General features: G+C 40.6%; 1 protein-coding gene across 3 annotated transcripts in view; it reads left to right on the top strand.

Annotated features, from left to right (window-relative positions):
* DOK6 (docking protein 6) overlaps nucleotides 1–27290 on the top strand; it is a 602763-nt gene extending 575473 nt beyond the window's left edge. For 2 of the 3 annotated variants that reach the window (XM_056521475.1, XM_056521474.1), the window contains one exon: nucleotides 25645–27290. In XM_056521475.1, the coding sequence (XP_056377450.1) occupies nucleotides 25645–25923 (279 nt within the window). In that variant the 3' untranslated portion in view covers nucleotides 25924–27290. The remainder of the gene's footprint in view (nucleotides 1–25644) is intronic. The other variant, XM_056521476.1, reaches the window with a different exon arrangement.
* The last annotated feature ends 407 nt before the right edge of the window (nucleotides 27291–27697 follow it).

Here is a 27697-nt window from a genome sequence, read left to right as displayed (position 1 = left end):
CACCCGGTGTATAAGACGACCCCCAACTTTTTGGAACATTTTCCCAGGTTAAAAAGTCGTCTTATATGCCGGAAAATACTATAATATATATTAGCTCACGATCTGTCATATTTAAAGGGGTTATTCAGAGAGTAAAGCTACAACCTTTCCTTGCTCCCCGGCACTTCACTTCTACCTTAGTCCTGTCTCAGTCCCAGTATAACTACCAAGATGGAGAAGTGGGTACTCAAAATCACGATCAGCCAGGGGGAAATGCTTTTTCCCACATGTAATGATAATGATAGAGTAATGGACCCCTTTCTTCCCCCATTTTGGAAGTTAAACCAATGTGGAAATGGAACATTGGGGAGTGAGGAAAGTTAATACTTTGTCTGCTCTCTGGAAAACACCTTTAAGGTAATTTGCTTTAGTCTGCCTGTTGACAATTGCATTGAGGGTTCTAACTCAGTTGTCTTTGAGTTCAATTGCTCTGTTGAAGTTGATGGACATTTGTCTTTTTTTCTACCAAATAAACCATGTAACTATGTAACAAAAAATAGTTTGTCTAGACAAATAGATGCAAAACTTTTGCTTTCCACTGCATTAGTTTTTCTTACCATCATCCCATTACCATCATCAACTTGAAAAACATCTGTTTTAATTATTGCTGTCTTTGGGACAAATTTTTTCTATCCAATGTTTCTTTAAGTCAAGAGGTAGATGGAAGCTAAAAAAACTTCCTTTTCCATCAGTTCAATCACATCCATACAACATATGCAGAGTTTTTCTGTCCCCATAAGTAATGTTCATTACCACAACAAAGAACGATTGATGCTTTTTTTTTATTTATTTATTTTTCACAATGGAGTCTCATTGAAATATTCAAAAATATATTTTAATTTACTTTATGTCTTGTGATCTTAAAAAACTATGACAACGTAATGGTGGTAGGTGCGAACATACCTTCACTCACATCGTATACTTTTGTTAATAAAATACATTTTACTCATTTTTTTATTAATTCATGAGTAATATAATATCCCTAAGCATTTTTTCACACTAAATTATACAAAACAATGAAGCATAGTAGAACATTTTAGGCAATTACAGAAGTGCATTCTTTAGCTGTGTGCGCCTTAAGGGCCTTTTACACCAGCCAATTATTAACTGAACGGGACATATAGACATATAGAAACATTGTAAGAATCAGGCTGTAGCAAGAGGTACATTTGTCTGATGAACATTTGTCTACAATCCTAAGTCACTACTTGTGGATTGCATACTGTGTTTCGTGTAAAAAACTGAATGAAGTCAGAGGTTCCAAAAAGCATACTATGTTTCATGAGTATTAGGTTATCTTTCTTTGTTTCACATATATCTATACACAGATCAGCCATAAGAGTAACCTCTAGAGGGCAGAGGACTGATCAGACCGCCCGCGGTGACACTACGGTGGCCCGATCAGTAAAAATGGCCATTGGTGTTCCACCTACCAGCTCCCAGCCAGCTCCTTCTGTCTTTTTCTCTGGTCTGCCTTCTAGCAGAACAGAGAAGTAGATTGCAGATAACACTGATCAGTGATATGCCTATTCATAGCACTTATCAGTATTTTTACTCTAAAGATTGCAATAAATAGTCCCCTGTGGAGACTAAAAAAAGAGTATAAAATAAATCAGCAATCAGCTGCACTCTGTGATCTTAAACAAAAGCACAGTGCACCACATAGGGTTAATCCTGACTGTCAAGTGACAGGTCTGAGCAGTCACATCAAGAAAGGTGCTCATCTGGGAGGGTCATGATATTAGGACACCACCCTAATGAACACTTGTTGGATTATCCTTAAATGAGCTACCTGCTGCTCCTTCACTAAGCTGCCGACTTTAAGTCAGATAGCTTCAAGACACATGAATACAGGAAGAAGTTTGCTGTTAGAGAAGTTCTGCGCCACTTAGTAAATGTTTATCCCAAAAGGAGGTTTTATTTAAATGCATGAAAGCTCATTCTGGGAATGCTTATTTCCATTTATCAGGAAACCATGCCCTATAAGGGCAACAGAGCACTGCCACAACATATATTACATTTAAATAAGCCACAGCATTAACTTTTTCAGCAATTTGTGCTGTAGTAGTACTTCTGTGGACTGCTCCAAGTTGGGCTAAAATTTGCTTCCCATAAGCATCAGTGAGTCTTGGGAACTCATGATCCTGTTGCTTGTCCGTCTTTTGTCCTTCCTCTGATCACTCTTGGTTGGCACTAACTCCTGTCACGATGCCGGCTGGCAGGAGGTGGATCCTCTGTGCCAGAGAGGGATTGGCGTGGACCGTGCTAGTGGACCGGTTCTAAGTCACTACTGGTTTTCACCAGAGCCCGCCGCAAAGCGGGATGGTCTTGCTGCGGCGGTAGTGACCAGGTCGTATCCACTAGCAACGGCTCAACCTCTCTGGCTGCTGAAGATAGGCGCGGTACAAGGGAGTAGACAGAAGCAAGGTCGGACGTAGCAGAAGGTCGGGGCAGGCAGCAAGGATCGTAGTCAGGGGCAACGGCAGGAGGTCTGGAACACAGGCTAGGAACACACAAGGAAACGCTTTCACTGGCACAATGGCAACAAGATCCGGCGAGGGAGTGCAGGGGAAGTGAGGTATAAATAGGGAGTGCACAGGTGAACACACTAATTGGAACCACTGCGCCAATCAGCGGCGCAGTGGCCCTTTAAATCGCAGAGACCCGGCGCGCGCGCGCCCTAGGGAGCGGGGCCGCGCGCCGGGACAGGACAGACGGAGAGCGAGTCAGGTACGGGAGCCGGGATGCGCATCGCGAGCGGGCGCCACCCGCATCGCGAATCGCATCCCGGCTGGAGACGGTATCGCAGCGCACCGGGTCAGTGGAACTGACCGGAGCGCTGCAGTAGCGAGAGTGAAGCGAGCGCTCCGGGGAGGAGCGGGGACCCGGAGCGCTCGGCGTAACAACTCCACAAGAACTGCTGATTTGTAGAATCTATGAGTCAGTCAGATATGTTTCCAACACTTAGAATTTAAGAACTGACTATTCATTGCTGCTTAATATATCTTACCCCTTGACAGGTACCATTGCCACAAGGTGATCAATATGCAAAATAGCTTTCCTTTAGACAGAAAATAGCCATATACAACTTCTTGGCCGCTTTTAGATCCTTAAAACAACTAATGTTATCATGTTTTGTTTTGGGTTTTTTTGCTGCGTTTTTGGCTTATTTGCGCCACATTCAGCAAAACGGTGCGCAGACTTTGATAAATTTAGCACAAATAAAAAATCACCTGAGAAAAATTTACATCCTACAGCAAATTCTAAGGTAAGGCAGAGGTTGTACAAATTTGCATTTTTTATTTTTATTTGATCATTTGCACATTATTTTTGTGCAGTTTAAAAAAAAAGATGCAGTTAATAAATCTCATCCACTGCATAGTCAAGAAGAAGGGATTGCATTTCACAGTCACCATTGCCAACATTGTATATTTTAAAATTGCACACATTATTGGTATAAGAACTAACTGTGCAAAAATTTTGCACGTTTCAGCCAATAAAATGTCAATGATAAATCCCCCTAGTGTTAGAAATCGTTCCTAATTTATTGAAAAGTACAAAATATTGCTTTAAGATAAGTATTCAGATCTTTTACTCAGCACTTAGTTGAAGAACCTTAGGCAGAGATTACAGTCTCCAGTCTTCTTGGAGTTGATGCCACAACGTTTGCACATATGGATTTGAGCAATTTCTGCCATTCTTCTCTGCAGATCCTTTTGAGCTTTAACAGTAGACCATCAGTTATCTCCAAAAATGGCTGGACCCTACTGTGTTGTTCTGTTTTCTTAGAGTTATTGTCTTGTTGAAAGGTGATCCTTTGGCACAGAGAACTTTAGATCAGGTTTCCATTAAGAATATCTCTGTATTTACTCTTTAAATATCAAGTGGCATAGCAAAGAGTCTCAAAACTTTATGTAAAACTTAGTTTTTTCCTTTTTAATTAAACAGTTGCCGTCTAAGGATGAGCCGGCCCGTCCTGAGACGGCAATCGTTGTATGGCGCGGGCTCCCGACTCGAGCCTGCGCCATACCAGCCGGCCCCCAGCTGATTCCTGTAGCTGGGGGCCGGCATTAATAACCAACATTCGGCGACCGTCGTGGCTGGCTATTAACCCTTTAGATCGCCACTGTCAATGTTGATCCACTGCTGAGGTAGCTGGAGGGTTTACCTCACGTCCTATGCCGGCTGCTGTGCTGTGAATGCCGGCTTTATCAATCGATCGCAGAGCACATAGATCAATGTGGTTCTATGAAACCACATTGATCTGTGTGAGGAATCTAATGATTCCTCCTAAAAGTCCCCTAAGGGGACTAAAGGTGTAAAAAAAAAAAAAAAAAAAAAAGTTGAATTAGAAGTTAAAAAAAAAACACCCATTAACCCCTTCCTTATTAAAAGTTTAAATCACCCCCCTTTTCCCAGATTCCATATAAAAAAATATGTAACCATAATAAAAATAAACATATGGGGTATTGCTGCGTGCATAAACATCCAAACTATAAAAATATATCATTAATTAAACCGCGCGGTCAATGGCGTATGCGCAAAAAAAAAATCAAAAGTCCAATATAGCGTATTTTGGTCACTTTTTATATCATGAAAAAAAAGAATAAAAAGTGATCAAATAGTCCAATCAACACAAAAATGGTACCACTTTAAACTTCAGATCACGGCACAAAAAATGACATACCGTCCGTACGCAGAAAAATAAAAAAGTTATAAGGGTCAGAAGATGACAATTTTAAACATTTTAATTTTCGTGCATATAGTTATGATTTTTTTCCAGAAGTAAGACAAAATTAAACCTATATAAGTAGGGTATCATTTTAATCATATGGACCTACAGAATAAAGAGAAGGTGTCCTTTTTTCCAAAAAAAAAATTGCTGCGTAGAAATAGAATCCCTCAAAATCTACAAAATTGTGTTTTTTCTTCAATTTTGTCGCACAATTATTATTATTTTTTTGGTTTCACCATAGATTTTTGGGTTAAAAGAATGATTTCATTACAAAGTAAAATTGGTAATGCAAAAAAATAAGCTATCATATGGATTTTTAGGTGCAAAATTGAAAGAGTTATGATTTTTAAACGGTGAGGAGGAAAAAAACGAAAGTACAAAAATGGAAAATGCTCAGTCCTTAAGGGGTTAATGTGCAAAATGTTCTGAAATTCTATTCTCAACTTGTCCTTAATGGGTACTGAGTATAGAATGATAGGGGATAACTAGGAACTAGATTTATTTTATTTCTTTTTTTATGGCCCTTAATTTTAGCACAAAGCCTTAACATAAGTAAAGGGTCTGAAAACTTACCTAATGCTTTGTATGTATCCTTTGGTAATGTATAAAGCTACAGTGCATACATTTTGCGTAAACTCTTTTTAAACTTATTTCCAATTGTTGTTTTTTTCTTTATACCCTAAGGATCATAAGAGTACCTTAGTTCATTCCAGCGGTAACAATATATTTATTCACCCCGTCTGTACCACGGCAATAAAAGTCTTTCTCATACTTCCCAAAGGAAATTAAGTAAAAACCCAATATGGCCAAAGTAAAAGCCTTCAAATACCTCTTTAAACTTTCAGAGATCTTTTCCTTGTCTTGCAATGAGTATGTTTGATGTGTAATACTTAAACTCATATAAGAGCAGCAATTGAGATTCAGAGCATAAAATAATGAACAGGCCCTTCGGCAGTACAGCGGCATGAACTAGGGTAATAAAAAAAGGAAAACATAGAAGAAGAGCACTGTAGCATCAGCAAGCAGCAAACACAGCTATAACCTATAGATGGTAAAGCAGAATTGATATAATTTCCAAGGTATTACATAAGCATAGCTTCACCCATGACTGTTACATAATAACATTCTATAAAATGACTACATTGGATCTATTAGACATGTTGCTGATGAATGAGAACATAATATTTATGATATGAAATAAACAGAGGTACGTTACATAATATGTTCCGGACAGCCTTGCAAAACCTGCATCTTGATGTCCTAAGCAGACTGGCAAAACTGCTTGCTTTGAAAGACAAAAGGTGTACAAGGACTTAAATGGGCACTGTCACCAACTTCATTTTTTGATATGTTGTAGTACTTATGTACTACAACATATCTCTAATATACTTTTATTATTTTTTTTTCATTAAAAAGGTTTAATTTACATTTAAAAACTGGCTACTGAAAAAGGACTGATTTTGGAGTGGCAATCAGTCCTTTTTCAGTTAGGCTGCACTCGCTCCCTGTCTGTCAATCAGACAGGCGGGAGCAAGCGCATTGGCTCCCCGGCCACTGGCTGGGAGGCCACTCCTCCCGCACATCACCGCCGCCGCCTCGTTGCCGCCGCTGTCCCTGCACGTCCGCTGCCGGACACTGCAGTAACTGCAAGTGTAATGAGGGAACGGGGTATGAGGGTTGGGGGGGCGAGGAGGGAATGGGCTAGTGCCGTAGTGGGGGGGGGGAACGGGCTAGCAAAAAAAAAAAGGATGGTGGGAGCTACGCTTTTTTGGGGAAGAAAAAGCCTCTACCAAAGCAAAAAAAAAAATTGCTTATGTGAAAGAAATTTATCAACAGGCTGAAACCAGTTGATAAATTAAGTTGCACATAAGCAAAAAAATTGTAAGAAAAAAATAACTAAATAAAGAAATACATAAGCAAAGATTGATAAATGTCCCCCTAAAAGTTGTAGATCCTAACAAATTTAAACTATTTTTCATCTGGGACCATTACATACAGGTCGACGAGAATCAGGCTGCACCTGAAGTTTTTACCTGTCGTACAAGGCCACTTTGGGTTTTTGGACAGCTAACCTGCCACAGCCTGCCCCACCTAGGCATTTTTAGTTAAGCAATAGCAGCCACTTCATATAAATTTGCACTGCATCTCCAAGTGCCATTTGCACTGGAACATCTAAGCAGGGCTGGTGCAAGGAATTCTGCCAACACAAGCGAAACTCCATTTCCCCCCCCCCCCCTAGTCGACCCCCACCCCCCACCCCCGGCCACCAGAACTCCCACACGTGAGTACAGATAATGTAGCAGATGTTACCTGCAGTCCTATGTAACACCACAGATAACACAGTGATAACTCTCTGACTACAGATAATGTAGTAGATGTGTCCTGCAGTCCTATGTAACACCACAGATAACACAGTGATAACTCTCTGACTACAGATAATGTAGTAGATGTGTCCTGCAGTCCTATGTAACACCACAGATAACACAGTGATAACTCTCTGAGTACAGATAATGTAGTAAATGTGACCTGCAGTCCTATGTAACACCTAAGATAACACAGTGATAACTCTGTAACAATCCCCAGCGCCCCCCCCCCCCTTATCAATCATACATATACAACACCTCCCCCTCCTCAGTCTCCTCAACCCCCAACCTTCCGGTAGCTTCCCCCCCTGCACCCCATCTTTGTATTTTTGCTCTCCCCAGCCTCCCCTCCCAAACTTCTTCCTTAGTCTTCTTTTATTTATTTTGTACCTTAATTATGTGACGCTCCGTTGCTCCTGAGCAGGGCTGGCCTAAAGGCATTGTGCTGCCTGGGTCCAAGAGTAAAATGCTGCCCCCCCCCCCCCCCCCCCCAATGAAGTACAATGAAAAACTACAGCCGCCATAGAAGCTCCTACAAAATTCTGTATTTTTTAATATCATTTTATAACAATGCTGACAACTCTCACGGCACCTGGACAAAAAAAAAAAAAAAAGAAGCAAGACTCCTGCCCTTGGTCACACCATTGCCCTGCTCCTATTCCAACAAAATCCCACCTAATGCTCCACACTGAATGATGGGAGATGTCTTTTAGCAAATGCTGGGGGAACCCTGGCATAAAAATGCCACCCGCCCGCTGTTGCATATCTACAACTCCCAGCATGCCCTTTCCAGTGAGGTCATGCTGGGAGTTGTAGTTTCACTCATCATAACTGTAGAACGTACAAGTGACTACAGCTCTGATAGGACATAGTGAGGAGAATACACAATAATATCATTGACAACAGGTGACGTCTTCTCTATAGTCTTCCCTTATCTAATTCAGATGTAGATACCACCAGGACTTGTTCCAGCTGAATCTTCTCTCTGCAGAATGTGATGCCCAGATGGCTCCCCACTATGTCAGCGCATTCTCATCCTCTATATAAAAACAATAATTATTATAAACCTGACAGACACTAAATATAATACTACTATACACTGCACTCTTTGAATATAAACCTTCCACACACACTTTACCCTCTGAATATAAATCTGCCACATACTGTACCCCTGAATATTAATCTGCCACATACTGTACCCCTGAATATAAATCTGCCACATACTGTACCCCTGAATATAAATCCGCCACATACTGTACCCCTGAATATAAATCTGCCACACACTGTACTCTCTGAATATAAATCTGCCACACACCGTACACTCTGAATATAATACTGTCAATATACTGTATCCTCTAAATATAATACCAACACACACTGCACCCTCTGAATATAACCTGCCACACACCTACCCTCTAAATACAATACTACTATACACTCTGCTCTCTGAATATAATACTACCACACACTGCGCCCTCTGAATATAACCTTGCCATACAGTGAGTCCTCTAAATACAATACCACAACCGCAGCAGCACCCCATATATCCCATAAGCTGCCATTACTACGGGAGGGGGGGGGGAATTGTGGTGTTGCTGGTGGATGATAACGGTGCTACTGCCCCACAACCCCAGTTTCCACACACAAATTAGTATAATTTCACCACATTAGGAAGCAGTTTCCCCATATTGGGTCATTAGGTATCAGGTTCCCCACATTAAGTAGCAGGTTTTCCACATAAGGTTGCAGGTTCCCCACATTAGGTATCCCCACATTTGGTCATTAGGTAGCAGGTTCACCACATCAAGTAGCAGGTTCCCCACATAAGGTCACAGGTTCCCCACATTAGGTTTCCCCCCATTAAGTAGCAGGTTCCCCACATTAGGCTTCCCCATATTAAGTCGCAGGTTCCCCACATTAGGCTTCCCCACATTAAGTAATAGGTTCCCCACATTAAGTCGCAGGTTCCCCACATTTGGCTTCCCCACATTAAGTAGCAGGTTCAGCACGGTAGCATAGTTACCCCCCCCCACACACACACACACACAGACTCACACACCCACACACACTGCCCCCCCCCCACACACACACACACACACACACACATGCACACACTGACACCCCACCCCCCACCCTCACACACACACACGGGGACAAACACCACTAATGAATAACCCCTAAAAATGTACTTTTATTGGTGACTATTAAAATAAATACCCAGAAATAAGTGAGTCAAAATTGATGGCAGATAGGGATTTGTGGTATCTGCAGTATAACCTATCTGGAAATCATTAAAACAATTACACTCTCTCAGCAGGCCCGGGCTGCCGCCGCAACTGTGAGGATTTAATGGAGCGCTATTGGAGCGGGCGCATCAGACGGGGAGGGGGTGTGTTACAGTGGTGCTACGGGACAGGAGCGGGCGCATCAAATTGGGGGGAGGGTTCGGGGGTGCTACAGGACAGGAGCGGGCGCATTGGATGACAGGGGGTTCGGGGGTGCTACGGGATAGGGGTGGGTGGCAGCTGAAGGAGGGGGTGCTTTTGGACACATGGCACGAATAACACAGCGGGCGGCGCAACAAAGCATTAAAAAAAAAGTCCTTGATTTTTCCGCCCCCTGGTCCTTGCGCCCTTAAGCGACCGCTTGGTCTGCCTAATGCAAGCGCCGGGCCTGCATCTAAGTGCTGGCTTCTAAGTGTCCAGCAGAATTTATACCAAAAGGAAGGCAACCTAAGGGAACTATACCATACCATCCTTTCTCTCACACTCTCCTATTCCAGAAGATTTATTTGGCCCATTATTATCTCCTCCCTAGGCACCAAAGTTACTGACCTCCCCCCAGTACCACACTCCCTGTCCCTGCTTCTCCTTACCACTGGTGACATCTCTCCTAACCCTGGACCCCTTTACCAAATTCCATCCATCATATTGCCCTCCTGTCACTGTCCAGCACTCTTAACACCACACAACCATTCAAACCTCATACACATCTGCCTGACTTCCCTGCCCCTTCTCCGTGTTGGAGTCCCCCAAAGGCTTAGTCCTGGGGCCCCTACTCTTCTCTATCCACACTGAGCCTGGGACAGATTATACAATTGCATTGCATGGCTTTAGGTTTTAGGTACCACTTCTACGCCAATGATGCTCAATTCAATCTCTCTGGTCCAGACGTCACTTCTCTTTATTTCCTTCTTCTACTCTTGCTTTCTCATACTTAACATGAAGAAAATGGAATTCATCATTTTCCCCCATCTCTCTTCTCAGCTGACCTATCCATGACAATCAGTGGTTCCACTCTCTCCTCAGTCCCACACATTTGACTCCGTGCTGTCTTTGAAACCACGCATCCAGACCATTACCACCGCCTGCTGCCTTCACCTCAAAAACATTTCTTAAATCCGCTCCTTCACCAACTTTGACTCAACTAAACTACTGGTACATGCCCTCATCATCTCCCTCTTGGACTATTGCAACATCCTCCTCCGTGGCCTCAATCAAACACTCTTGCTCCCCTCAATCCATCCTCAATTCTGATGCCCGACTAATCCACCTATCACCTCTCTTTTCCTCTGCTTCTCTCCTGTGCCCGTTTCCTTACAAATTCAGTTTGAATTGTTTACCATGATATACAAGGCCATCCACGATTTGTCCCCCCCCCCCCCATGCATCTCTAATCTGATCTCCCAATACCACCTCTCATGTAATCTTTGATCCTCTCTACACCTCCACCTGTGCTCTTCCCCCACCTCACACAACCATCTCCAAGACTTCTCCTGTGCTTCCCCATATACTGGAACATGCTGCTTCAACACATCTACCTCTTATTTACCATCAGAACTTCATAAGCAACCTGAAGACCTATCTCTACAAGCCTATGATGTGCTGTCTCTGACCTGAAAAAGGCTACTAATATTCTTATGGATGACCAGCTGTCCTCCTACCATTTTTCTTTCCTCCCTTTGTAGATTGTACAGGCATGGCTCTCTTTTCCTCTATATCTGTCTATATTTACTATGTTTCATGTTTACTATATCTGAGTTTGTGTCATATATTTACACTCTTTATTAAATGTAAAGTGTCCAAGAACCAAGGATGTTATAAAAATTAATAATAATAATTACTGGTAGGTCAGTACTTTTCACAAAATGTATTCCTATTTATTCTTTTATGTTAGCATGCAAACATGCCAATCACGCAATTCTCTGTCCAGCAGGAGTATGGCCTCAGACCACCAAGTAGTTATATAGTTTCAGTTCAAGTCCTTGTTAGTAAATAAGATTCAACTCACCTAACTTGCAATGGCAACAGTACAGTAGTAATACACTAAGTTTACCTTCACACAAGTCAATGCAGTCTTCCCTAGATCACTTTAACTTTACACATGTTAACCTTAACTTGCAGTGCAACAAGCACCAATTAAAATTTTCTTTTTACACAGGATCAGGTACATTCTTTATACATTTGACTTTCTTCCAAGAGCGTTTTGGGCTAACACTCCTTCATATTCCCACCAGTCTAATGTTTTTTTTCTTTAATGAATAGAACTAAAGGCCACTTTCCAGGTCACAGTTCAGCCAAACTGTCCCTTTACTCTAACCATTTACTCACCCACTTATGGCTGACATTTCACAGAGCCCACGCTGACCCAGCTTTGACTCCTCATAGGACTGCAGTCCCGCTTGGCCCACACTTTTCTGAATATGGCTTCCCACCGAGCTTAAGTCAAACAAATTCTGTGCCAACACAGCTATGGTTGCTCACAGCTGTGAAGCCTAACACATACCATACATTCCTTCAGATATGGCTCCTCACAAGGATGAAGTCGAACACATCTATATAGTAGACACTTCCCTATGCCTTACTGCGTAATACTATTGAAGGCACAGCCCTATCTTAATAGTACATAACATATAGTCCAAGGTAGAGAGGAAAACATTGGGGAAGCTATTTTGTTTCCTCCTAGCCTTGACAAAACTACTCATACCTTACCCATAAATACCTAATTGAATTACAAAACTCTACAATAAAATTCTTAATCTGATCTATAATTTGTACTACTTTATGGCTTTTAAGTTAATCATTCATTCAAAAACGTGAACACCAAACCTTCAATGCCTATAAAATGAATCCCCTGCCAGTGCACAGGCTCACTGGAGTTACGTAGAGGTGCATGCCTCTACATAAATCCCTACCTATTGAAGGCTGCCTATGAGCCCATCCTGAAATCATAGAGCTGGAAGAGATTTTAACTACAGTTTACACTTGCTAGCAAAGCAAGTGTAATCTGTATTAAATTCGCTGAGCAGGGGTGGCCATGCCTGCTTCTGGCATAACCACATCCTTTCTGACATAAGCCCCACCTATTTGGCAAGGGCAGCAGAGAAAAGTTGCTTAATTATGCAAACATTTTGTAATTGTAATGAAATAAGCAACTTTTGCTGTTTTAAAAAAAAAAAAATGTTACCTTGATAACACCCGATCCCCACGTGCACCACAATTTAAGGATTCAATCAATGCTGAAAAATGGCATTTTAAATGATTCCTAGATTTTTTCTTAGTCTAGGTTCACATCAGCATTGTGGAGCTTCCTTACGAGCTCCATTGCAACAGCTAAAAATGGGTCTGGGACTGAGGTTGTGACAGCAGGCATCAACGGAAGCCGACAGGTCCCATTTACTTTGAATGGGGTCTGTAGGGGTTTTGTTATATGCCCGTGATTTTGCATGAATTTAGCAGAGAGAAAAAACTGACATGCAGGAGTTTATAAGTACTGTCATAATACAGTAATGGAATCAGCAAACAGAGCTCCGAGCACTGAGGTGAACCTAGCCTTAGACTGGCATAAAAATGCAAATATAATAAATGAGGGCCATAGTGTAACATTACAAAGATTAGTGTAAACTTTAACATTGGTATTTAAAAAATTTTTGGGTAAAAAACATTAGATAATTCATATGTGGTTACAAGAAAAAAAAAAGTTAAATAAAACAATGTATCCTATACCCCAAACCTCCAAGTAAGCAGTCATGCTTTGTCAACCGCCTGCTTGGTGATAAATTGAGGTTACATACTTGGCTGTAAGCCCAGAAGTGTCACTAAGCAACCTTCTTAAAGTAGCACATGAAGGCTAAAAGCTTTAAGAGCTGACATCAGATACTCTTAATCTCCATTATATGAAATATTAGTAAACTATTGCTTTGGCAAACTAAGGATCTTCATGAACTGAAGAGCAACATTTAACACATTAGGATTTTTACTTAAATATTTAAAAGATAACATTATCATTATTTCCAATTGTAGTCTGGACAGTTTACAACGACTTCACAACTAGAGATGTACACAACCAAAATGGAAGATTGTATAAATGCAACCCAAGGATACATTTTACTTAAAAAAGGATTAAATTGGGTTTACAAAATAGTCTTTACTATAGAAGATCAGTAGTACACATAACATGACAATACATGACACTTAGTAATATATCTTATTCACATATCCGTAATTTCTAAGTAGCATGTAGATTTGCTTTCCCTGCCTGTTCACAAACCTGCTTACTCACCAATTGATCCATCTTTTGTAAAACAGTAAACAGATGACCTGGAGGATAAGGATGCAGCTACAGTCGCCCTAGCAGGTCATATGGAAAGGAATGGAACCAGTCCTTAAAATGTGATTTGTCAAATGGCTGCTTTTGTCGTCTTTAACTTGTTCCTGTGCAGAGCCATACATTTACTCTGGGGTGGCAAAGGCCAAAAAAACAACAACAACCACAGCATTTGAGTGACTTTATGTGATTATTACATTATAATTATTATTAAGACCCAAAAGAACTGTGTCTTTACGAGGTAAAAATGGTTTTCTCATCTTCCTCTTTCATCTAGCCAAGCCTCTGTCCACTTCCTTTTTTCAGCAGGGAGGGCACTTGTTCTGGGATTGACACTTCAGACACAGATGATTAGCTAGTTGTGTGCAAGCTACTAGCAATTTGCCTGACTCACTGACATAGTAAACATTGAACACAAGCAGCAAAATTCAGGTGTCTGGAGTTTCAGCGATGATGTTTACATAAAGATTAGGTTCCCAGCAGATTAGGTGGCAGGGGAGTAAGTATGTATGTATGGGATTTCTGCCCTTTCCTGCTATGTGCAGATAGAGGGAGTGACATCAGCAGCCTGGCCATTGCTTCCAGAGCAAAGAGGTGGTCTGTAACCCTGAGAACAGCAGTAAACAAGGAACAGAGAAAAGAAGCAGTAAGATGAAAAGGAGATACGTTTGAAAATGATACAATTTAAAAACTGATCATGGAGATGGGAATATCCCTTAAAATGTTTGTAATGTCTTTTGTAGTCACATTGATCAGTTAGTTTCCAATGAAAACAAAGCAGTTTTGTAACCCTGGTCTTGATAGTTAATAAAGTGTAAACTCTGAATGAATTTTGAAATTAAGTTATTTATGATTGACCATTTCTGCACACTCTAGATACAGGTGGAGGTAATCAAAAATGGTCTAATAATAAAACATTCTTTGTTGTCCATAGTGACCAATAAAAGCTCAGCTTTCATATCTTAACAAGCTAAAATTAAAGGTGAGCTGTGACTGGTTGCTCTGGACAAAAAAGTCAATTTTACCATCAGTTTTCGATGATCTCTCCCACTGAACTTCCATCTAACCTTATGTTCACACAATGTTTATGGGTTTTTCAGCGGTAAATAAAATAGTTTTTCATGAAAAATCTGCCTCAACAAATTGTCTGTTTTGCATGAAAAACACTTGTTTTCTTAATGGCTAGAAAGAAAAAAAATAGTTGGCCTAAAATGAGCATGTCAATTAATCTTTTAGGGTTATAAAAATATTGTTTGTGTGCACTAACGCCTGGTTTACAACTGTGTTCAGCCTGGTTTATAACTGTGTTATACCCTATCCACAGAATAGGAGACACGTTTTGGTTCCCCAGAGAACCCCTTTAATGGTCCATTCACATCATGGTTTTGCTGTACAGTTGCTGTATATGGTTTGGTATTTAAAAACCATACACAACCGTATGGCAAACTGCATACATTGACCTCCCGTACACAAACATTATTAACAAGATGTATCCGGTTGTGTATGTTTTTGTAAGGTTTTGTGTGTTTTTTTTGCTGTGCACAAAACCATAGTTAACCAGGGTTTTTGTGAACGGTTCTGACATTTTTTTCTGTTTACAAAGGGTTATGTGTCGGTTCTAAAAAAAAAATTTATGTGGTTTTTATAACATTATGGTCAATGGAAACTGTAATTAGCATACGATTGCATACAAACATTTTGTCAGTTTATGAGGGATAAGTTTTGCAAAACAAAAACTGATTCAAAACAGTATGGCAAAATCATGATGTGAATGTAGCCTAACTTCCTATCTCCCCAACCCTGCCCATGTACTTACCCTAAATTAACAACAGATATTTTAGTGGTATAATTCAGAGGTATTGTGGCAATTTTTAGAGTCAGTGTATAGTTTGGTGATCACTGCAATCCTTCATGTTAAAAAATAGTTGAGATGCTGTATCCTTGTGGTCATGGCTGTTTGAGTTGAACCATTCTGGTAAGGGGCCTCATTCTTAACAGTTCAATGACCTGATCACATGTGAAAGTACCAGCTATCTGACACTAGTGATATCACCTACCTTTGCATTAAGAATTGCTAGCTGCTAGAGTGGTCAACTCAATTGCCTCATATACCAAGATACCAATAGCTTAGTTATTTACACGGTTGCCAGAGAGTTAAGACCACTTTGAATTATCTAACAAAGTGTCTTTGATCAGCACAAGCTAAAACAAAATGCTACTGGAACCAAATGGTAATAGAAGAACAATTTGAACCTAACGGGTGATATAACATAGTGGCGCGGTTAATCTTCTCCACAAATAATTCCAAATTACTTTCTATAATGTGCAGTATGAAACATTTCATTTACCAAAATAAAAAACTCTGCACCATCTACAAGAGAAAGAAAGAATGTGCAATCTCCTCTATATTGATTGCATTTCATTTTAATGCATTCCACAAATCGCACTAGGTTGCATTGGTATTCTTCTGGCCAGTTCAATGCTCCCGCCAGGCAGACTAAATGTAATGATCTCTTCATGCAGCATTTGTGCAATGACTATAATTATATGGGAGATTTGGACTGTGTGGGGGTAATGACCATGTTTACCAATACACTGTGAATACTGGTGACGTTACAAGAACTCTGCTATGTGTTTATCAATGTTTATTACACTTAACCACTGTCCTATGAATCACTGAATCAATATTTACAGCATTGTATATGTGCCATGTTCTCGAAATAGACTGCTAGAATTGTAAATATCCTACAAATGGCCTTCGCTTCATCAGGCGTCATGAAAGCATTTAAAAAAACATTAGTCTGGTTTTACCATGATAATTTAGGGGCTACTGTTATAATTTATTTTCCTTAGTTCCTGTTTCCAATCATTTGTATATTTGTATCCTTTCCATTCAGTAACAATCTGCCACTTAGGATAAGAAACATTAACTGAATTTTGTTATTTTGCCTGGAATAAGCAATTCTTTCTTGTCCAGCATCCCAATGTCTATTAATATAGCCAAGTTAGCATCGGGCACATAAGTCAATAGTAACCATCTGCAGTCACTCTCATTTGCATTTATCAGCATATAAGCACATGGTTTGACTGAGATGATAGATAAATAGATAGATATATATAGATAGATATGAGATAGATATGAGATAGATAGGTAGGTAGATAGGTAGGTATCTAGATAGATAGGTAGGTAGGTAGGTAGGTAGATAGATAGCAGAAGGATTGATTCAGGACACCACGGTTGAATGAAAATTAAGAACAGTGATTTATTCCATAGTGCAAGCAGACAACATATCAGTAGTCACACAATACGATGATTGATTGATAGATAGATAGATAGATAGAGCTAAACTATAGAGAGATCTAAAATAAAGCTATTTTGGTCAAGATATTATTTGATAGGTATTAAAGATTTCTAAAATCCACGGATAGAAATGGATTATACGTGTTACATCGGAAATGTTCACCAAGGGTCATTTAACAGGATTACAGAGTTAATTGTTAAAATGATGAAAAGAGATGCCCTAGAAATAAATCTGCTTCATATTGTAGAAGAATGGTTTTGCTGCCTGCAGTAAGCCACTGTACTGGCACAAAAATCTCATTGATGACCTGGAGAGTTCTGTTTGCATTTCCCATAGATGTTACTACAGCAGATGAGAGATAGGGGGGGGGGGGATAATATCCAAAGCAAGTAAGCAATCTGTTAAGTGAAAATAAAGTCTGCCAAGTCCAAGGGATTTGTACCAGGCTTTCTGTTAACTGCTTCCTTTCTATGTGTTACATAATGATGGGCAGCGGTCATACCTGGACTCCTATCTGTAAGGCTTCTGTTATGTTGCCATGAGTAGAGGTCCCCTATTAAACCTTATAGGTCACAAGTAATTCTTTCAGATCTGGAACAACACAGGATATTGGAGAAGGAGAACCAGAATGATAGAAAATTACATATTAGTGTAATTGTTTTGTAATATCCCAGTACAGGACATGGTCCTGCACTACACTTAGGCCCTGTCAGGTTGAGTCCTTCAGTGACCTGGGGGCTCTCCTGCAGGGTCTCCCCTGCTGTTATTATGAGTGTCATTTATTGTCATAGGATTCTAGTCAGTGTCCTAATTTATAGCTAGTCTAAAGGACCTAAAGCAAAAAAAGGGTAGCAGCTCTCCTGAATGTGAATAGATGCTGGGTGCACGTCAGAGTAGGGACCCCTGGCCACAGGCCTCCATAGCTGGACACAAACACACAAAGATAACTGCGGCACTCCAAAGTAATGATTCAAGTGGGTAGCGTTTATTCCATCCAGAAACACATGACAACGTATCAGCTGCTACAATGCAGCCTTTCTCAAGCAAAGTACATAGTGCAAGAGATACATTTTATAAGGCATAGGAAGTGATGTCATCAATTGATTATGCAAATAAACAAATCTACATATACATCATAACATATATGTATAACAGTGATCAAAGTGAACATCAATGCAGTAATGGCACTGGACCTAATTACATACATCATATACAATTACAGTGTATATATAGTGATATGCGCAGGTGTAAAGTGATAAAAAAATCTTTAAAAGATCACTTACAGAGGCGGGGGTATGGGCGGGCACTGCATGCAGTTGTAAACAAACATGTCGGCAGTGGTGGCATGGTCCGTGTGCATCAACCGCCGACAGGAAGTGACCGGGATGACACGCAGGTCTGGAAGGCACCAGTGAAAACGCAGCAAGTATGCGCAAGTGCACATCGAGAATGGGCGCTTAGATTGAAATCTCGCAGTGCGCATGTCTGTAATGAGATGCGCATGCGCACAAGAGTTGCGAAGTAATGGGGGCCATATATGAGATGGGAATGTATGTCAGAACTGATGTAATGATAAAAAAAATTACAGCATAAATGGCAGCACATATGGGAGGCAGCGGTCCCAATTAGATCATAAGGGACTTGCCATCCCTTTAAGGTCCAAACATGCAAACAGAACATATGCACAAAGGACACAGCAATCTGAAACCCCTCTGGTCTTAAATTCTCCACTTTAAGACATCATAGATATCCTAGGGGAGATTATTATGGTATCTCAAAGCACATTTCCAAGACTGGAGCGTGTAGGAGACACCAAACTAGGGACCAACTCATTGGGGGTGGGACAAAGCAATCCCAATATCAGATGTGTCCAAATTCTCACATAGCACATTCACTGGACCTGTGGGGAAATTAAGAAAAAATAAAAATAAGAGTAAATAAAAATTAAATGACGGCGTACATAAGGCCAATACGAAAACACAAAGAGAGATTATAAAATATTCAGGGTGAGGGGTCATCCCGCCACTATGGATTTTAAGTTGAGTTTTGCATGCAGGGACCGTCCAACCGGCATTAAAAATTACCTTGCACATACAGAGGTAGACAATCTACAGAATTCAGCAGGCATGTTGGGACAATGGCATAATTAATGGTTTGGTATCACAAATTCAGCATTAAGGCCCAATGGCGGAAGAGTCTGGAGATCAAAGATCCATTGCAGTTCTCTGCGCATAAGCACTGCAGTGCGGTCCCCTCCTCTTTTCAGAGGAGGGATTTGATCGACCAGAAAAAACTTTAAAAGGGTACTCCGGCGCTTAGACATCTTATCCCCTATCTTATCACCGCGTGACCCCGCGTTATATCACGGGAGCCGGCCAAGGACGTAAATATACATTCTTGGTCGTTAAGGGGTTAAAGGGGTACTCCGGCTCTAAGACATCTTATTGCCCTATCCAAAGGATAGGGGATAAGATGTCTGATCGCGGGGGTCCCGCCGCTGGGGACCCCCATGATCTTGCACGCAGCACCCCAGTTAAAATCAGTCCCCGGAGCATGTTCGCTCTGGGTCTGATTACCGGTGACCACGGGGCAGGTGGCACGTGACGTCACACCTCCGCCCCCATGTGACTTCATGCTCCGCCCCTCAATGCAAGCCTATGGGAGGGGGCGTGACAGCTCGACCCTAAACTCTGACAGAACCTGCGTCGAGGGAGGCTAATGTTAAGTGGGGGGGGTTTGTAATATCCCAGTATGGGACATGGTCCTGCACTACACTTAGGCCCTGTCAGGTTGAGTCCTTCAGTGACCTGGGGGCTCTCCTGCAGTGTCTCCCCTGCTGTTATTATAAGTGTCATTTATTGTCATAGGATTCTAGTCAGTGTCCTAATTTATAGCTAGTCTGAAGGACCTGAGGTGCTGTGAGATGTCTAAAGGACCTGTGGAATGTCACATGTTATGTTATGTTGTCACATGATATTACCCAGAGAACACCAGATTAACCTATGACCCGCAGCTTGACCAAAGGGCTTTGGTTCAGCCCCCCACTATATAAAGGCGTGGCTATTATAATTCTCTCTCTTCCTTTACTGAGAACCAGCCAGTACAGATGTCTCAGTGCTAGTGACCAGCATCTGAAAGACCACAAAGCTACAGTCATTCCAGTAAGTCAAAAGTCTATGTCTGCTGTCACTACCCATAGTCAAGTCCAGCCTATAGTTAATCTCTAAAGTCTATTACAAGTCTAATTGGTCCCAGCAAGCGGCAAGGTCCTTCTGGGTTCCTGGCTACCTCTCTGGGAATCTGGCCTAGCTGTGAAGATAATTCCATCTGTCTTAACTCAGTAAGCCCTCTGTTAAACCATAACTGGTTGTGGACTCTCCTTTCACTAACTAGCCATTGGAATAGCGGAGATACCGTTCGTGTGGTTCCGGTACCCGAAAACCACTCTGGCGTCACGAACCCTAGGGGTTTACAACATCTTGCCCAACCACCTACACCGCTACACCAGTGGTCCCGCCATACACCGTGGGTCACCACAGTTTAACATAGCAAAGCTTTCTAATAGAAGATTACTTACATCCCCTTATGTTCAGAAAAACTGGAAACAAGAACACAGTTTTTTTGTTTTGTTTTTTGTCCAAAAATGCACGAAAAATCCATACTCCCCTAATGGCTTTTTTGGGCCAAAAACACAGCGGCCAAATGTAGCTGGGAGTCAATGGGGGAAATATGAAATGCCTACATGGCCTTCTAATTTTTGGTGCTTTTTCACCCTTTCAAAATCCCTCGATGCTTTTTTCATGAATTTGTGGTGTACATGTATGTGGGTGTTTCTTCTTCTGAAACTTCACTGATTGAGCCATAGTCTGCTGTGAAATAAGATGTTCTGCAACAGCTTTGGGCAGGGACCTGGCAGGGGTGCTGTGGGAAGGAAGTAGGCAGGATGGGAGGGCTGTGATGAAGAGCTGTTGGAAAGCAATATTTTATAGGAATTGTAGTAATGTAATGAGCAACTGCTCAAACAGAAAGTACAACCATGAAATAATACTAATATTGTGTTGTCCTGGTGTGGAACACACCTGTCTTCCTGACCTGTCAGGTGGATGTCACCTACTGTGTCTGCTCCAGGCCCACTACTCAGGTTTAAATATACAATTTATTTTATTTTGTAATATACTGTGAATGCACTTTTATGCTTTATTGTGCCCTAAGAGGTTAACTCTGTGCAGGAGGATGCTAAATGGATCCCATGCCTGTCTCAGCCATTCAGGGCTTGCTGCTGGAGAAGAGAGTGGAGGTCACCTCTAGACCTCTGCTGTGGACCTGTACCATACTACATGAGGACAGGCCTAAGAAAATCCAGTTGCAGCACAAATCTGTTCAGAGCGACAGCACCCTTCACAGGATCCCGCCGAGCAGGTCATTCAGCAAGTCAGAAGCAAGTCTGCAGTGGGGAGAAGATCCATGAGAGCCCAGGGACCCCATTAGCAAAGAAGAGGATTACAGGAGATACAAAGTCTTGGGCAACTCCAGTCTATCAGTCTACTATCTAAACCCGGGCAGTAAGCCCTAATTTGGGATGTGGAGGGCAGAGTCAGAGTTGTTTGGTTCCTAAGTCTCATACAAGCTTATTTGGGATGTGGAGGGCAGAGTCAGTGTTGTTTAGTTCCTAAGTCTCATATAAGCTAAAATATAACTCAGCACGCAAGCAACTCACTCTGCTCAGTCAGACCTGTGAGTTCTGGAGATTGTGCCACTTTGACCCAGATGTATGCATTAGACTAGGAAATGGGGGTGTTTAAAAGGCACAGCTGCTCCAGTGCTTCAGTGTTCCATATAGTTTATTCCGCTGTTATCTAAGAATATTGTACACCAAATATCTCTCCCTAGGGCTCCATCGCTATCCTGCTAATCAAAACAATAATTTCAAGTGCACAGCCTATCACTACTTATGTCTATGAGAATTTGATTTATTTTTACATCACACGGTTACTATTTATTTGTACTGCTGTGATGAAACTTTATTCTAGTGTGTTCTATAAAGGACACAGGACAGTCTGTTCCAACCTGAAGGAATCTGTTCATATCTGTTTCTGCTGTGGATATTTACTTTTATCTATTGGCTTTTTTATTTACATTAACCCCTTAAAGGGGTTCTCCAGTGCTTAAACATCTTATCCCCTATCCAAAGGATAGGGGATAAGATGCCTGATCGCGGGAATCCCGCCGCTGGGGACCCCCGGGATCATGCACGCGGCACCCCGTTTGTAATCAGTCCCCGGAGCGTGTTCGCTCCGGGACTGATTACCCGCGACTACAGGGCGGGCGGCGTGTAACATCATGCCTGCGACAGCGTGTGACGTCATGCTCTGCAATGCAAGCCTACGGGAGGGGGCGTGATAGCTATCCTGTAGGCTTGCATTGAGGGGCGGAGCGTGACGTCACACGCCGGCGCAGGCGTGACGTCACTCGCCGCCCGCCCTGTAGTCGCCGGTAATCAGTGCCAATCAACTATCTACAAGTTAACGACCCTTGATAAAATACCGTTTAGACAGCCCAACTGTTGCTAAATTATTGGTGCAGGTGCTTACTTCCATTAGGCTAGAGCTACATAGTTAATTTGGTTGCAATAAATTGCCAAAATCATTAGATCACTCTTCAAGGATTGTACTACATTGGGATATGTTGTGACCCACCCATAAGTTTTGGCCTCAACTGTAATCTGAAAGTTGCAATAAATCCATAAGAGATTAATTTTGTGCCACTCTCGGGTGTCATTAGGGCCATTTGTGGGTCGCAACACAAACCCATTCAGTTGTCTTATCTACAGTGCAGCACAATCCCTGCAGTGTTTTTGGCCATGAGACCAATGTCAGCCAAAATCTCTGTGTAGTCCTACACAGTTGTACAAGTTCAAGAATGTACAATTGCACACAACAGCCAGCTCTCACCTTTTATTCTTGATGCAACGTCCAGCATGGATAGCTTGGAGTAAAGCCAAACAAACACCAGTTGCAAAAAGCCAATTTTCCAGCTAGGGGGTTCCGGATGTAACTTCAGATTTATTATTGTAGTATATAATGCACATATCAGGCAACTAGAGGTAACTTGAACACTGGATCTGACACGTTTTGTCACGCGGACCTTAGTCATAGATTCATCATAGATCTATGACTAAGATCCACGTGTCCAAAACACGTCAGATCCAGCATTTATGTTACCTCTAGTTGCTGGATATATGGATTTTATACTACAATAATAAAGTAGAATATATATCTGAAACCCCCTGGCTGAAATATTGGCTTTTTTAAACTTACTGTTGTGTTACAGATGTGTTGCAGAGGAATAATATTTTTTGCTGCTACATAAAACATGTGGGCAGATTTAAAAAAAAAATTGCCAAACAGTGATCAGAGTATCAGCCTTTCACAAAGAAGATGTTATTTTTAGTTGCTATTGCCCATTTTTTGCTACATTGTTCCCACATATTGAGAAAACATATCATATTTATAAAATAGCATTCATATTATTAGGTGTATAAATGTATTATAGGCAATAGCAACCAATCTATCCCACATAGGGCTTTAAAATTAGGAAATATTCGGTGCTACGTGCAGATTATCTGGCTATTATAATTCTATGCTGTATAAATGACATCCTCCAGTGAGCATGCTGAACTTGTAATATAAATCAATAATATTGTATATGTGCTCCTAAGGTCCTGAAGAGTACTTGAAATCAGTGAAACAAAGCAGAAAGTGCCTAACTGAATGGGAAATTTCCAATTTTATTAAATCCATATAAAAACAATTTGCAAACTTCCAACCTCTTCAAAGTATTAGATTTGTCTAGAATTGCTGAGGCAGTGTCTGAGTGGAACAAGGTTATTAATTTTATTATTTAACCCTTCATTTTCCTTCAAATGTGAGGCTACTGTATGTTAACACATGTAAAATGAACAGCAAAATACATGTATTATATAGGAATAAAATAGATCCGCATTTTTTATCTAATAATGTACAAAATGAAAGTCTAAGGAAAAGTGGCACACACTGACCAAACATGCTTCTGTGATTGAAACAGAATTACTGATGTTATTTTAAAACATTTTTTAATACGGAAGTCTTTTGCTTTTCATTTTTACAATGTATGAACATAGACTCAAGATTAACTAATGTTATATAAAATTTGAGAAGCATAGAATGGTAGCAAGTATAATACAGGATGGTATTGAAGACGGCATCATAAATCAATTTAGACATATACAGTAGTACTAAGCATATATGTATGTATATGTATATGTATATATATATATATATATATATATATATATACACACACACACACACGGCTGATTTTATGTTGTTCGCAACACCTATGTGTTCTTAAAAAAGGAAAATTGTCATTATGAGATGTTTTAAAGAGGTTTACTGGCAAAAGAAAAAAAAACTATGGTGTCAAAAAGTATAATAAAGCAACTTGCTTATATGTTTTTAGCCATAGTGCACACAGCTCTTCCATTTTACAAGTGGTCTCTCCCTTGTAAGCTGTGATGTCAGATAACAGGCTCTGAAAGCAGTTTGTCTTTCCTTCCCCCCCCCCCCCTCCTGTCAGCATGTGACAAGACCAATGATGTGAAAGGAGGAGCTGGTGTTACTGCTCATTGCCTTTATGACTCATTAGATTAGAGCAGCAGGAAGCCCATTCTGACAGAAATTAATGAGTGGTAACACCATCTCCCCCTTTCACATCACTGGACTCTGTAGCTGCTCATGCTGTAACCTCTTGTGCTTTTCAGTCTGCTCTCTGCTGACACCTCTGTCCTTGTCAGGAACTGTCCAGGGTACTTTTAAATCCCCATAGCAAACCTCTCCTGCTCTGGACACTTCCTGACACAGGAGAGATGTTTCAGCAGAGAAGAACTGTAGTCAGACTGAATAAAAACTATACAACTTCCTTTGGAGCATACTGCAGCTGATAAGTACTGAAAGAATTAAGATTTTTAAATAGAAGCAATTTACAAATCCGTTTCACTTTCTGGCACCAGTTGATTTAAAAAAAATATTTTCCACTGGAGTACCCCTTTAATGAAAACAATTGCTTCCTATATTCAATAGCTTTTTTATATTTCATTAAAATGAACAATATGCTCTGCTTGCTAATAATAAATGGGTATATTGGATCCACCTAGTATGTTAGTATGTTGAATTGAAACAATCATGCTATGTAAATATGGATCTGGCAGGGTCACTCCAAAATGCACTAATATTCACTCTACCTCTTGTATTAATTTACAAAGTTATTAGGTGCAAAAGATAGACACATCTATAAGTAATTCTATTCAAGGGGTTATCCCAGGTATCCCCTATCATATAACCCTATAGCATAAGGAATAACCAGCTGATCAGTTGGGTCTGACTAATAGAATCTCTACTGATAACGAGAGGTCATATCACAAGAATGTCATATCAGCTACTCTGTTGCATTCCTGGTAGTCCTGACAACACAAGAAAATAAATTGACGAATAACAACATATGTATTGATTTGCTTGCTTAGAAATTGTCTTGTAAACTATGTTATCTACTCTGATCACTTTAGGTAACCGTTTCAGTACAACAAAGATGTCTCGTGCACAGACGTTTTCCAGCTACTCCTCTGAGCCGTGCAAGAAGTACCAGCAGCCCTTGTCGGTGTTTAGTGGCTATGACTCCATCTACTGCTCGTGCATCCTCTAGTGACATTCAGAAGGCTATTGACTACAGAGACAATGTAAACTGGAATTTGAAAGTTGGGTCATCAAGTCATCTTCACCCTGGGCACTCACGAAAGATGAATTACAATGATGGCAGAGATCGAGGATTCCAAATGGAAAACTAAGAAATCCCTGTAGAAGATTAAGTGTATTTTCAGTTATTTATTTATTTATTGTTTTTTTTTATTCCACTTTTTTCTGTTAAAGGTCTTATAATTACTGTCAATACCAGTTTGTAGACAGACTTGGGGCCAAGAGAGCATTCAAATTGGAACCTTCGAATAACTTATTACAATGGAACCTTGGAGTAGTTTGCTGGAGCTATTTCACTTCTCCAAATGATGTGCAGATTTTTGGTGTGTTTTGTCATTGGTTAAAGTAGTCTAATATCATATCTTATGGATCTAGCTACACCAACTTAAATAGTGAATTTATCAGGTCCACCAGTTTTGTCTATATTTGGTTTGCAAGATAAACATAAAGCTTTTCCTATGGAGCACACATGGAGCAGTACTATGTACCAGGAAAATGGGACATTTAACAGGGCGCTGAACTCGACAAAAATCTTCCTTCTTCTGCTCTAAAGTTCATTCACAGTCCAGGGTTCAGCGCCCTGTTAGATGTCCCATTTTCTTGGTACATAGTACTGCTCCATGTGGATCTATCACCGGTGATCAACTTCCAGAACACCTGTAGGCTACAAACCTGTTTTATGTTATTCGCATTCTGGGACGTTATGCTTTTAGCATAACACTGCTGGGTAAGGTGCCAACCATTGCACCTTTTCACCATCGGTATCCTTTTGATGATCTGCACACCATTTCTCTATTTGTCTTTTTCTATTATATTATACTAAGGTAGATAGAGCCCTATTTTAAGCCAGACATTGTATTTGAAATCTAACAAAGAGGGTTGGTCCCAGTCACCAGTTTCCTATAACTTTTTATTATAGATTCTTTAACATTTGCAAAAATACCCATGGGAATAAAAATAATAAAACTAAACGTTTCAATTTTTTTCTTTTTCTCCCCATATGTTTTTTTTTAAATTTGCATGGATCTATAATAAGTTATTTTTTATAGGAAGCTTGTGACTGGGACCAACCCTTTATGTTTGGGATTTGAAATATTCCCACATAGAAACTGTCCCACTCAGTTCCAAGCCATCCGTGCTCTCCTGGGAATAATGCATGACCTGATTCCACTCGTATCCAGACTGGTGTTTTTTTTGTTTTGTTTTTTTCTTATTGTATTTCAAAGCAAACTTTCAGTTGACCATGAAGCCAGGATAAATAATTCTGATTGTTATTATTATTACTATCCAACAGATGCTGACACTACAGAAAGTAGAGCACTAACAAACTAAGGCTCAAGACCCAGAGTATATCTCTCCATACACACATATAAAATGATTAATATACATACAGTGGGGAGAACAAGTATTTGATACACTGCCGATTTTGCAGGTTTTCCTACTTTCAAAGCCCGTAAAGGTCTGTATTTTTTTATCATAGGTACTCTTCTACTGTGAAAGGCGGAATATAAAACAAAAATCCAGAAAATCACATTGTATGATTTAAAAAAAAATATATATTAGCATTTTATTGCATGACATAAGTATTTGATCACCTACCAAGCAGTCAGAATTTCGGCTCTCACAGACCTGTTATTTTTTTTTTAAGAAGCCATCCTGTTCTCCACTCATTACCTGTATTAACTGGACCCCCCTGCTCAAGTCAGCGCATGTCCAGACCCATCTGAAGTTTGTCAACGACCATCTGGATGATCCAGAGGAGGAATGGGAGAAGGTCATGTGGTCTGATGAGACAAAAAAAAATTGTTTTTTGGTCAAAACTCCACTCGCCATGTTTCGAGCAAGAAGGATAGGTAAAACCCCAAG

This window comes from Hyla sarda, chromosome 5 (assembly GCF_029499605.1).
Source record: "Hyla sarda isolate aHylSar1 chromosome 5, aHylSar1.hap1, whole genome shotgun sequence".
Taxonomy (NCBI): Eukaryota; Metazoa; Chordata; class Amphibia; order Anura; family Hylidae; genus Hyla; species Hyla sarda.
The sequence above is the reverse complement of the archived record's forward strand: the minus strand, read 5'-3'. Positions and strand labels throughout refer to the sequence as shown.